A 13,048-nucleotide genomic window follows, 5' to 3' on the forward strand; every position below is an offset into this window, starting at 1 on the left:
CATGGTCCTTTGCAACAAGCTCTAGGTCACTCTTCCTGAGGCGGGGTTTGGACCCACCCGCCTCCAGAGGTCCCTTCCAAACTTACCAATTCTGTGTTTCTATAACACGAGACATGAAGAGAGGCTGGTCGAACTGGCCTTCTTCAGCCTTCAAAGGAGAAGCTTGAGAGAGCTTTTTGATTCTTCTCACACTTGACTGGAGGATGAAGGGCCAGATGGAGCCAAACTCTTCTTGAGCACAGTGATAGAGCAAAAGGCAATGGACACGGTCCAGAATGGGGGAAATTCCTACTAGAAATTTGGAATTGTGTGGTTTTTAACAATGAGGGTGGAGCATGGCTGTAGATAAATCCCAGTAAGAATGGAACTCTGGCTCCACAAGGTGGTGATTAAGGTACCATTAATTGGAGATAACACAAGAACATAAAAGGGGATAGCACAGGTGATGTTATGCCCCATCAGATGCTGGGGACCCCGAGTTATGGAGCACGAGTTGGAGCTTGAGTTGGGGTTTAGCACATAATGCAAATCCCTCCATGCTGAGATTCACTGGTGCCATCTTTGGAGTTTTCATGGGATTTTCTTGGAAACAAACCACTCCTTAATTTGTACTGTTGAGCACAAGGACATTGATATGAACACACGGTGCTTCACCCTCAATTAAGACAAGGTCATGTTTGTGGCAACGTTGCCAAGTTTGCCAGGTGATGTATGCAGCTCAGCACAGCACAGGTCTGTGCCTGCTCAGGTCAGGTTAAAAATGAGAATGAACAGTTTGTTATCTCCGCCATGACTGGTGCATGGGCTCACTCTGGAGTTAATGTGGAAAGGGCGTTGGACTAGGGCACCCATCTGCAGTACCCCCATCCTTTCACATGCCCTTTCAACTCTGGGGTGCAGGGGACCCTACCCCTGCCCCTCGCAGTGCAGCGCTCCAATGGGTGCTCCGTGTGCTCCCTGGGAGTGGGGGTGACCCACTGACCCCTCATCCTGTTCCCTGCTGATCCCTCATGCTTTCACCTAGAGGAGGAGTAGGTTGTCCTTGTCATCTCTGGGTTTGTGGCAGCTGACAGTAGTGCTGGAGCCAGGTTCCTCTCTTGCACTGTGGGTTATTCCAGCATAACAAGACACAGCCAGAACCCCTGGGCTGCTGCACAGCAGGGTTCATCTCCTATTTTGGGGATTTGGAGGAGGGAAGTTGTTCCCAGGCAGCTGAGGAAAGAAAGGGGACAAGTGAGAGAAGCAGAAAAGACTTGTGCTCCCAGAAGACATAGCAGTGTCCTCAGAGAGCTGAGGCCCCCAGGGGAAGATGTGAAACCTCAGTGGGGAAGAAACCTCTCACCTCCCAACTGGCCCAGCAGTGGGTGTGCAGGGGAGCAGGCAATTCTAGCTGGGGAGGTGAGGGCTCCACTGTGAGCTGACCAGGAACAGCCTCTTCCCATGACTGGGGCCCCCAGGGCCCCTCACTGTGGAAATGTTGAGAATGCCATTGGCTGAGGGGGCCACAGGTGTTGCTGCTGGAGGAGGGAGAAACCCAGGAGGAGCATTTCAGGCACAGGAAGAAGAGATCATTTCCCTGCCCTGCTTCTTCCTTTGCTCCCCCAACAGAGTTGTTTCCAGCCGCTCTGTTACCTCGAGCCTGGGAGGTGGGTTTCTGACTCTCTCACTCAACACAGGCAGTTTGCTCTCGACATGCACCTGAGATATCTCATCCTCACTGCCTTCCTGGGGCAACTGCTGGGTAAGTCCTGGCTTTCTATAAACGCACACTTCTTCTCCCAAGGAAACCCTTGCCAGCCTTATCAGGATCAGGCAGAGAACTACTCTTAAATTACAGGAAAACGCTGGAAAAAAGGCTCCCTTTTTCTACCATTCAGCTCAGCATTGTACTCAGGGCACCAGAGGCCCTCACAGGTGACAGGGACCATGAAGCAGGATGAATCTTTTTGCCATAGCTCCATGAATGCCTCAACATGCTGGAGGGCAGCTGGTCCCAGCACACAAAGGTTAGGCCTGACAGGCTGTTCCCTGGTTCTCTGGGCTGTAAGGAGAAGGAGCAGGGAGGAGGAGCAGGGACACAGCACAGCTCTCCTCAGGGTCCATGATGGGCTGAGAGCTCTGAGCTGCTGCCCAAAACTACTCTCCACCTGGCTGTCCCCAGGCCTCAGGATTTGCCTGCCGGGCAAGGGACAGGGAACCTTCTCTGCCTGGATTTTGCATGCGCTCCTGGTTTAGTTCCTGGAGCCTTTCCCTGCAGAGCTGCTGACCTTTACCTTCTTCCAGGCACCTTGGGGCAGACCACTGTCACCCAGCAAGAAGGACAAGTCACAGTGAAGCAGAGACACCTTCCAGACCACCTGTGCCTGCGAGGTCTCTAACTTCAATGGCTTGTTCTGGCACCAGCAGAGGAAAGGCCAAGCTCCCCAGCTGGTCTCGTATCACATGGCAGCTGGCTCCAAGCAGAGTGGCTGTCTCACCATGTTGCTGAACACCACGGGGAACACCAGCCTTCTGCAGCTGGAGAAAGTGGAGGTCTCTGACAGTGCCTTGTACCTCTGTGCTGTGCAAGACACCCACGTGCAGGGAGCTTCCTTGGCTGTGCAACAAGCCGGGGCAGGGAGGGGATCTGCCTGTGCAAGGTACTGAGCATGGGGGAAGGGGCCCTCAGCTCTGCCCTGGCAGTGCTGCTTCCCCTGTGCACCTGGAGATCTGCAGGGCAAGATCCTCTTTCTGAAAGGGGCCAGTGTCAGTGGCTCTGGAGATGGCCAAATGTGACTGTAGGGCAGAGCCTGCTGGCAATCAGTATGGCAGCAGCTTGTTCTCAGCCCCTCACACTCAGTGTTAGTAAATTCCTGGAAGACCATGGCTAATTAGGTACATCAAAGGTCGACCAGCTCCACCCACAAGGCCCCTCGAGGGCATTTTGACAGAGAGCAGTGAGCTTGTTTGCTCTCTTCAATAAGTAAAGAATTCAACTGGATTTGAGTCAAGCCATCAGGTTATCTCCAGGTGTTCAGCCAGTCCAAGTGCAAAGTCTGTGCCTGAGGGGCAGAGCGAGCCACACAGAACAGCCCCAACTGCCAAAGGCCCAAGAGCTCTCTTATCTCATCACCAAGGGAAAGTGCCCTCCCTTACAGGGGGTCCTTCTCTCTCTGGCATCCCTGCCTCCAGCCACTTTAACCCCTTCTGCATTTGGGCCTTCCTGGCCTCCATGCCAGATCGTTCCTTGGTCACAAATCACCACTGCTGAGCAGTTACAATTTCAATTTCCTTTTCACTGCAAATGCTGAGGCTTGGCATGAGAAATGAGGCTGTGCTCATCAATCTTCCTCCTTCTCTCACACTGGATTCTGTGTGGTGTTTTGATATCCTCAGGCTTGAGGAAAGTGTGCTATCTTTGATGTAACGTTTCCTGTCCATTCCAGACATCCATTTATGCAAGCAGGGTCTTAAATGCTCCATGCTTTCAGGCTGATCCCTGCCAGCCTTAGTTTGCAAGGAGAGCCAGAGAGGCTCAATCTCTCTGAAAGAGAATGGCCAGGAGCTCCATCCTCCCTTCACTCAGCACACACAAAAACACCTGTGCATGCACTGCCAGTTACACAGGAAACCCTGTGGGTGCACACACATTCACTCCCCAGACTTCCCATCACATAAGTGTTCACATGTGCTTATACGCACTTGCACACCCACACCTGAGCTATATATAGATATGTATGCATGCTCCTGTACACACGCAGATATCTATGCACACACATATGCCCACATGCGTGCACAGACATGCACACTGACACCACACACACTTACTCACCTGCAAAAATGTGCAGGTGCACAAACACCCGCACATACACATACAGAAATGCACTTGTTCACACACACACTGGCAGACAAGTGAAGACAGAAATGCAAACACACAGGCACAAATAAGCCCTCAGGCACAGACAGATGCTCGTGCACATGAGGAAGCACAGCCTCTCCCCACTCTGAGAACCAGGACTCCACCAGCCAGCTCTCTGCCTCCGTGCCCCTGACAACTTCACGCAAGTCCTTGAAAGCCCAGTGCTCAGAAGGTAAATCAGGCACCAGCCACCCCTGGTGGGTTTAGTGACAGCAGAGGGCTTTGGGGCTTTTGTGGGTTGGACAGAAGTAATTCAGTTGACTGAGTTGTCATTACAGGAAAGAGAGAGGGTGTATTTGGGTCCAGGCTGCAGGGTCTTTTTTGGACATTCAGCCTGTTCACATGCAAAGTCTGTGCATGAGAGATAAAGTCAAAGCTAGAGACCATCCCTATTGCTGCAGCTCCAGGGGTTCTCCACCTGGCAAGTCAAAGTCATGCCAAACTCTTACAAGATCCAGCCCATCCCTGGTGATCGCCGTAGGGCACTTGCGGAGGCCTGGGACCAGTTCCAGCTTCAGCGCAGGGAGAGGTGCTGCCCTGACAGGCTCACATGTCAGCGAAGGGTTGTGTGTCTGGGGTGAGCCAGCTGGCCTGCAGCTGCAAATGCTGAGGCTGGGACACCAGAAAGGAAGCTGGCCTGATGAAGTTGCCTCAAGATAAATACCCTCGCTTGAAAAGACAAAGAAATATTACTTAAAGGGGTCTTAAAAGAGAGATAGAGAGAGACATTTTACCAGGGCCTGTAGTGACAGGACCAGGGGTAATGGTTTTAAACTGAAAGAGGGTAGATTTAGATTGGACATAAGGAAGGATTTTTTTTACATTTAGGTTGGCAAGACACTGGAACAGGTTTCCCAGAGAAGGTGTGGATGTCTCATCATTGGAAGTGTTCAAGGTCAGATTGCTTGGGGTTTTGAGCAAGCTATTCTAGAGAGAGATGTCCCTGCCCATGGCAGCGGGGGGTGGACTAGATGATCTTTCAAGGTCCTTTCCAAACAAAACCATTTTTTGATTCTACAGTCCTGTGATTCCATGGTTCTATGACAGCCCTGGCCAGGGCCACCCACCTATGGGCCCTTGGGCAATTCCCCCACCATGCAGCACTACCACCAGCATCAGCATTGGCAACGGCTAGGCACCAGCATCCTCACTGGAATCAGCAATGGGCTGTGCACAACCTCCTCCACCATTTCCCCCACAGAAGGTCTCTTCCAGTGCTCAGAAGCCATCCTGCAGCATCAGGAGTTTGAGCTCAACACAGACATGAGAAAATGATGTCGAATCCTGTAGGCTGGGAACGACCGTTAAGCTCATCGCATCCAACCGTAAACCTAACACTGCCAAGTCCACCACTAAAGCTTGTCCCTAAGTGCCACACCTACACATCTTTTAAATACCTCCAGGGATGGTGACTCAACGGCTTGCCTGGGCAGCCTCTGCCAATGCTTGACAATCCTTTTGGTGAAAAAATTTGTGCTAATATCCAGTCTAAACTTCCCTTGACGTAACTTGAGGCCGTTTCCTCTTGTTCTATTGCTTGTTACTTGGGAAGAGACCAACACCACCTCACTACAACCTCCTTTCAGGTAGCTGTAGAGAGCGATAAGGTCTCCCGTCAGCCTCCTTTTCTCCACACTGAACAACTCCAGTTCCTTCAGCTGCTCCTCATGAGACTTGTGCTCCAGACCCTTCAACAGCTTCTTTGTCCTTCTCTGGATATGCTCCAGCACCTCACTTCCTTTCCTGTAGTGAGGGGCCCAAAACTGAACGCAGTGTTTGAGGTGCGGCCTCACCGGTGCCGAGTACAGGAGCATGATCACTTCCCTAGTCCTGCTGGCCACGCTAATTCTGATACAAGCCAGGATGCTGTTGGCCTTCTTGGCCACCTGGGCACACTGCCGCCTCCTATTCAGCCAGCTGTCAACCACCAGCCCCAGTCCTTTTTTGTGAGGGAAATCTGGTTTCTACAATGGCAGAGGCCCCTGACTTGAACAGGCAAATATCCCTTCTCCGCGCATTCCTTGGATGGGCTTCAAAATGTCTAGACAGCATGCTTGCCTGGGTGGTGGTGTCCTGGAGCCTAGGGCAGCACAAGCAGCCAGGGGTTGTCCACGTGGATACGTGAAGGGATGGATGGAGCCTGTCTGTAAAGCAGAGGGCAACATCATCTGTGCCACCATCTGTGGCTCCCCAGCCTGTGCACCAGTGAAAAAAGTTGTTGGGACATGTATGGGTGTGAATTTTTCAGCCAAGTCCAAGCCCAGGGACTTGGGAAACAGGAGTGGATACTCAGCAGAAGTATCCTACCTGCTTGTCTTGCTCTTGTGCTTCCCTTGGTATCCACCAATGGTTGCTGTTGGAGAGAATGGCTCTTAGCAGGAGACATGATTGCTCCTGTGATTTATTCCCTGGCCAAATGAGCACAAGGAAGGAAAATCGTTTTCTTGCCTTGCATCTAGGGATTGGCTGAACCTTGAGCCTGCAATATCAGACCGATCAGATACGTGGATCAGCCTTTGGTAGCTTACAGAAAGTGAGATGGAGAATGAGCCCAGTGAGAAAGCTGATGAAGTGACAGGTGGAGGGATATGGAGTCAGGCAAAGCTGAAGGACCCTTATGGCTTTTCAGATCATGCGCAGAAGGAATTTGTGCTGCAGTTCCCTCCAGAAGTGACCATCCAGGTAGGACAAAACAAAACAAAAGAGGACTTTTCTCCAAAGGCCTGAGTGAAGAGCAACCAGTTCTTCTGGGGACAGGCACTTTTCATCTTCTTGATGGAGCTTGGAGCATGTTGGAGGCAGAGGTTATAGGTCAGACACCTGGGAAGGCAGGGGATGCCTGGTGTCCAGCGGCTGAAGGTGAGTCAGCAGTGTGCCCTTGTGGCAAAGCAGACCCACTGCACGCTGAGGGGTCTTAGCAAAAGTGTAGCCAGCAGACGTGGGGAAGTGATGCTTCTCCTTGCTTTGTCACTCATGAGACCATGCCTGGGCTTCTGTGTTCAGTCTGGGGCTCCTCGATGTGTAGGAAATGTAGTGATATGTGGGAGTGAGTCCAGCGGAAGCCCCCAAGGCAGTCAAGGAGCTTGAGGACATGACGCGCTAAGAGAGCCTGAGGGCACGCGGCCTGAGCAAAAGAAGGCTCAAGGCAGACCTTATGGGTGTCGACAAGTATGTGCTCTGAGGATGTGGAAAAGATGGAGCCAGGCTCTTCTCAGAGGTGTGCGTTGGCAGGACAAGTGGCAACAGCCACAATTGGTACCCTGGGAAGTTTTATTTAGATAGTAGAAGCAGATGCTGTGCAGGCTCTGACCTTGGCAATTTTCAAGACTTGACTGGGCACAGCCCTGACCAGCCTGATCTCATGAGACCTGTCCTGAGCAGGGACTTGGAATGGCTTTGGCAGGTTTGTTTCTTAAAGGCTAGTCGTAAAGAGAGGACAAATGCAGATCCACCTGGTTCTGAGGAAACTGAGAAGAAAAGGGTTATGGTTAAGTGGAAGGACTGTTTCTGGTTTGGTTTTTTCCCACAATGAGCTTTTCAGAAGCTGAATTATGAGATGGGATTGGCAGGAAGCTTCATTTATTGGTTCCTGAGATAACTTTTTTTGGCTAGAGGGAGAAAGTCCCCAGTGCCTGGGAGGCTGTGAGACAGTTGGTGTCTGCAGGGTTTAGGGGTGTTGACCGTTGTGTTTGTGAGAGCTGCAGCCTTGGGGTGTGGGGACAGGAGCTTGGGGCTAGACATGGTGCATGAGCCAGGAGAGGCCACCTCAACCATGGTCTTGAGGTTGGTGACTCAAGAGGCACAAGGCATCACCTGACTAAGAGGGAGGAAGAAAAAGTGGAGGTGTTCAATGCTTTTTTGCCTCCGTCTTTAATAATACTGATAGACCTTGGGCTGCCCGGTCCTCTGAGTCAGAGGGCCAAGGCTGCGGGAAGAGTGACTTCCCATTTGTGGACACTGAAGTTGAAAGAGACCAGCTGTGTCAGGTCAATGTTCACAAGTCCATGGGGCCAGGTGGCATTCATGCCAGAGAACTGAAGCAGCTCTGGCGGATGTTACAGCAAGACCTCTCTTGATCATCTACCAAAGGTCTTGGCACTCTGGGGAGGTCCCTGCTGACTGGAAGCCAGCCAGTGTTACTCCAATTTACAAGAAGGCCATGAGGGAAGACCCAGGAAGCTACAGAGCTGTGAGGCTAACCTCACTTCCTGGGAAAACTATGGAGAAGATCATACCGGCTGCTATTGAAAGGCATTTAAAGCACAATGCGATCATCAGGCACAGTTGCATGGGTTCACAAAGGGAAAGTCCTGTTGAACTAATTGAAAATCCTTCCATGACAAGCTCACCCTCCAGGTGGATGAAGGGAAGGCGGTGGATGTAGCTTTTCTGGATTTCAGTCAGGCCTTTGATAGTGTCCCTCACAGCATCCTTCTGGACAAGTTGTCCAACCATGAGATGAGCAGGTACACGGTGTGCTGGGTGAAGAACTGGCTGAACGGCAGGGCTCAGAATCTTGTAGTGACTGAGGCTACATCTGGCTGGTGACCGTTCACCAGTGGTGTTCCTCAGGGCTCAATTCTAGGGCCAGTTCTGTTCAATGTATTTCTCAATGATCCGGAGGCAGGAGCTGAATGCACCATGAGCAAGTTTGCTGATGATACCAAACGGGAGGTGCTGTTGACTCTCTCGAAGGACAGGAGGCCTTGCAGAGGGATCTAGAAAAGAGGGCACTGGGCAGTCATTAATGGCATGAAATGTAATAAGACCAAATGCTGGATTCTGCACCTGGGATGGAGTATTGCTGGTCACAAGTATAAATTGGGAGAGCAGCCCTGCAGAAAGGGATCTGCGGGTGCTGGTTGACAGCAGGCTCAATAGGAGTCAGCAGTGTGCCCTGGCAGCCAAGAGGGCAAACTGCATCCTGGGGTGCACCAAATGCAGTATCATAACCAGCGGGTCAAAAGAGGTGACTATCCCGCTGTACTTAGCACCAGCGTGTTCTCACCTTGAGTGTGGTGTGTAGTTCTGGGCCCCACAATTTATGAAGGATGTGAAGGTCCTGGAATGCATCCAGAGGAGGACAACAAAGCTGGTGAAAGGGCTGGAAGGTATGTCCTGTGAGGAGCGGGTGAGGACTTTGGGTTTGTCTAGTCTGGAGAAAAGAAAACTGGGGCGGTGACCTCATTGCTCTCAACAGCTTCCTGAGAGGGAGGTGCTGATCTCTTCTCCCTGGTATCCAGCGACAGCATGCGTGGGAATGGTTCAAAGCTGTATCAGGGGAAGTTCAAATTTGACATGAGGAAGCATTTCTTTACCGAGAGAGCGATAATACACTGGAACAGGCATCCTAGAGAGGTGGTCAAAGCCCCATGCCTGTGAATGTTTAACAGACATTTGGACAACGTCCTTAATGAGATGTTTTGACTTGGTCAGCCCTGAAGTGGTCAGGCAGTTGGACTAGATGATCATAGCAGGTCCCTTCCAACTAAAATCCTGTATTTATTCTCCTGCATGAATCTGCTGTATCAGAGAAATTTGACCTCTGTCAGAAACACACCATTTCACTGTCCCCACTTCTGTGCTGAGTGCCCTCAGATCTCACATGCTTAGCTCCAGTACCCACCCTTGATGCATTCAGCAGCATGGAAGACTTTTTCCTGCTACTTCTTGCCCATGCCTACTGGCCATGGCCCTGAGATTGGGTGTTGGGGGGGAGAGGAGAGTGGAATATCAGCTATGGACCATCCCAAAGGCTGTTCCCTGCTTTAACACTCTTCCATTCTGCAAAGCAAATCATCTCCCCGAGCCTCACACCCACCACCCCAGTGCAGCTCTGGCCATAGCAAAGGCAATGCCCTTCCTCAAGAGCTCATGGGGCTGCTGATCCCTCACCACCTCCTGCCTCTCTGGCCATTTGTGGGCACTGACACAGCAAGGCAAGGCCTGATGGCCACGAGCAGCCACGGATGACTTCTTCAGCTCCCAGGGATGGTGCCCAAAAGAGGAGCCACCACAGTGTGTGAAACCCTCCCATTCCTCTGTGAAAGGAGAACGGTCTCCTTGTGCCCTCACCTGCTTCCACCCCTGAGCAAGACCCTTCTCCTTTGGCACCTTGGGGAGTGTCCACAGAGGGAAGGACCACATGGAGGCCCGGCCTGAGTGCAGCAGAACTTTAATGAGTTAAAAGAGGGGAACAAATTCACTCTGAGTGGAGGACAGCAGTGCAGGGAGCCCTGGAGGCAGCCTAGAGTCTTGCGGTCCTTGTCCATGGAGAGTTCTTGCATGACGTCTGTCTGCCTGTGCCATACAAGGGAGAGGAGCCAGATGGTCCCCACCACGCTGGCTTTGGTGGGACCTTGCTGCCAAGGGGATACAAAGCAAACAAAGAAAAGGGGGAAACAAGGCAAAGCCATTCAGCTATAGAGAAAACACCTCCAAAATCTCGATCCCGTGCTCATTACCATGTTCTGAGTTCCTCAAGGTGTCTCCCTGGGGCTTTCCCAAGAATCTTTAGCAGGGAGGGCACCTTCTGCCACAGTATCGGCTGGAAATGCCAGAGAGGTCAAAGCCCCCAGAGGAGATGGGCACTCCCTCAGAGCTGAGGATGCTGCCAACAGCAGCAGAGGTGGAGGAGCCCACAACGGTGTTCTGTGGGAAGGAGCTGAGGATGGGTCCAGGCAGGGTCACCACCACGGGGGAGGGCTGGATGACGACGGTGGAGTTCTGGCACTGCCTGACGCAGGGCTCGTTGCAGCTGTTGGCCAGCGGGGTCGGGCCGCAGGGCTGGCAGGGCAGGCACTGGTCATAGCAGGACATGTCTCAAAGTCAGATGTGCACCTGGGAGAGAAGCAGGGAAGAAGCAGAGCACAGGCGTGGTTAGGAGCAGCCAAGGCCACTACTCAGTGGGGAGCTGGAAGCAGTGCCAGGAGCCACACGGTCTTCTTTGTCCTACAAAATGAAGCCTGGCCCACATTGCTCTCTCCTAGTTCTTAACCCAAGAGCTCCCTCAGCCACCTCCCAGCCTCTCTCTAGCACACAATCTCCCCACAATCCTCTGGCATGACAAGGAGCTCCAGGGACCAGCACAAGACAAAGACAATATTGGATGAGTTGTACATCGAGGAGAGATCACACTTTGGAAGAGGAGGAGAAGGGGCTTCAGACTCACCTGGTTGCCAAGCAGAAGGAGGCAAGAGAAGTGGATGAGAGAGCAGGCACTTGCGCTGCCTTTTATACCTGCCCTTCATTGCCGCAGGACCAGAGGCACCCGCGGCAGAGGTAGCAATTCTCGGACAAGCTCATCTTGAATGCAAACCAGCGCAGCTAATGACATGGGCTGTGCTTTGGTTTCCTGCATTGATGCCTTTTCATTTCCAGATTTGTGCCATGCCCATTTTCCAGTGAAGGCTTCTTCTGAGCAATTGGATGAAAGGCTCCAGGATTTGTAGGACAGGAATGCAGCAGTGCTGGCAGAAGACTCAGCTCAAGTGCTGGATGGGTTCAGGCCAGGCAAGTGACATCAGCCTGGGTCACTGCTGTGGGGTTGTTTGAAGTGTCTTTCTCAGGAAGAGGCTTCAGCAATCCTCAGCCGCATGTCCAAATGGGTTGTCTGCTAGGTTTTAAACTCATCCTGCCTAATAGGGCCTTAACGAAAAATTCTGGCCTGTTTTGACTCACTCCCTCTCTGTGCAGTCTGTGAGCACACAGGTGATGCCATGGGCATGCGTGGGGCCTTGTCCTTCCCCACAATGCTCTAGCATTGCCACAGTTGTCCCCAGGTGTCCTCAGCATAGCCCATAACTGGTTGTGTTCTTACGTGTGTTCCTGTCCTGTGTGCACTTATCTGCAGCCAGATTTACGTGGATGCAGGTAGGAGAAGAAATTTGTCTGTGACTCCACACTGATGTGCTTGAGCTTGTGTGTGTGTGTGTTTCCTTTTGTGTCCCTCGTCAGGAGGGGATGTGCCGCTCATGGCAGGGACACTCTCCTCTGCTCTGTCCATGAGCACCACAGAGCAGCATGTTCCCAGGGTCAGAAGGAGCCTGAGTGCAGCTGAGTGCTGATGGCAGCAGCCTGCTCGAGATCTGTCCAGGGAAGAGGCACGGAAATGCAGCCCCTGCCTCCTGAGACCTCCTTTTCCTGCCCCCTCCAAAGCTCACGCTCCACTGCTGCTGATTTCAGGCCACAGCAGGGATGGTTTCTCACAAGTTTGGATTCTTAGCTTAATTCAGTTTAAAATTTTGGGAGTGCCTCAGCGTGGCTGGCAGTCCCTCCACCCTGCCTCTCCAAGCCAGGACACAGCAGCTCTCCCCACTGTTAAAGAGTTCAGGAAGATGGGGTTTGCTTTATGGGCATGGAGAAAGGCTGAGGAATCCTGCCCACCTCATGCTGGCCACCTGCTTCAGATGCCGTGTCAGTGGTGTCTGGGGTGGGGGACAGCCCCCTCTCACGTCTAAGCCCGTGCCAAATGTACTTGTGCTGCCCGTTGACCTGGCACTTTGTCAGACCTTGGACCAAACAGGTACGGAATGAAAGGAACATGGAGCGTGACGTCGCTGTGCTCTGATTGGAAGGAGAGACCCTGTGGCTTGCACAGGGAAAGCCAAAGAACTGAGGACTGCTTTGCTGCTGAGCCCCCACGGCCATCATGTCCCACATGGGAATGTCAGCCTGAATGCCCAGCAAGGGCCCCTGGCAGGGAAGGGATGTTGCGTTTGGGGCCTCATTCTCCAAAGCCTGGTGCTGTCCCACAGGCATGTTGAGAAGAGGCCCTCTTTCCAACAAGGGCTGTCCGCACTGTGTAAAGTTCCTCAGCCCATCTCCCCTCCTGAATGTCCGTCTGCCTGGGCTCAGCTCCAACTTGGAGACCGTGCAGTCGAGGCCTTCCCCCCTTCCCTGCAGTGACCTCGGTGACATCAGTGCCAGGAAACTCTGCTGAGAGAGCTCAGCCAGGGCTGATGCCCCTCTCCATGGAGACACAGCTGAGGGTCTCGTGTAGCTGAGGGCCAACCTCATTTCTTTCTCATGAGGTAACGGGAACTGTGGAGAAGGGAAGGGCAGGGAATGTGTGTACCTAGAGTTTAGAAGGACCTTTGACACCTCTCCCATACTACCTGATGATCAAATTGGCGATGAATGGGTTCAGTG

The 13,048-nt window shown here is 52.5% G+C and overlaps 1 protein-coding gene across 1 annotated transcript; it reads right to left on the bottom strand.

The window, feature by feature from the left end:
* Positions 1-10,411: 10,411 nt before the first annotated feature.
* On the bottom strand, positions 10,412-10,717 carry LOC142595147 (feather keratin Cos1-1/Cos1-3/Cos2-1-like). Its single transcript, XM_075722636.1, has one exon. It carries the CDS (start codon positions 10,715-10,717, stop codon positions 10,412-10,414), a length of 306 nt encoding a protein of 101 aa, XP_075578751.1.
* Between the last annotated feature and the right edge of the window lie 2,331 nt (positions 10,718-13,048).

Source organism: Pelecanus crispus, chromosome 18 (assembly GCF_030463565.1).
Source record: "Pelecanus crispus isolate bPelCri1 chromosome 18, bPelCri1.pri, whole genome shotgun sequence".
NCBI lineage: Eukaryota > Metazoa > Chordata > Aves > Pelecaniformes > Pelecanidae > Pelecanus > Pelecanus crispus.

Bases quoted from the DNA above. Each gene is read 5' to 3' on its own strand.
- LOC142595147 (XM_075722636.1), bottom strand. From the start codon at position 10,717: ATGTCCTGCTATGACCAGTGCCTGCCCTGCCAGCCCTGCGGCCCGACC.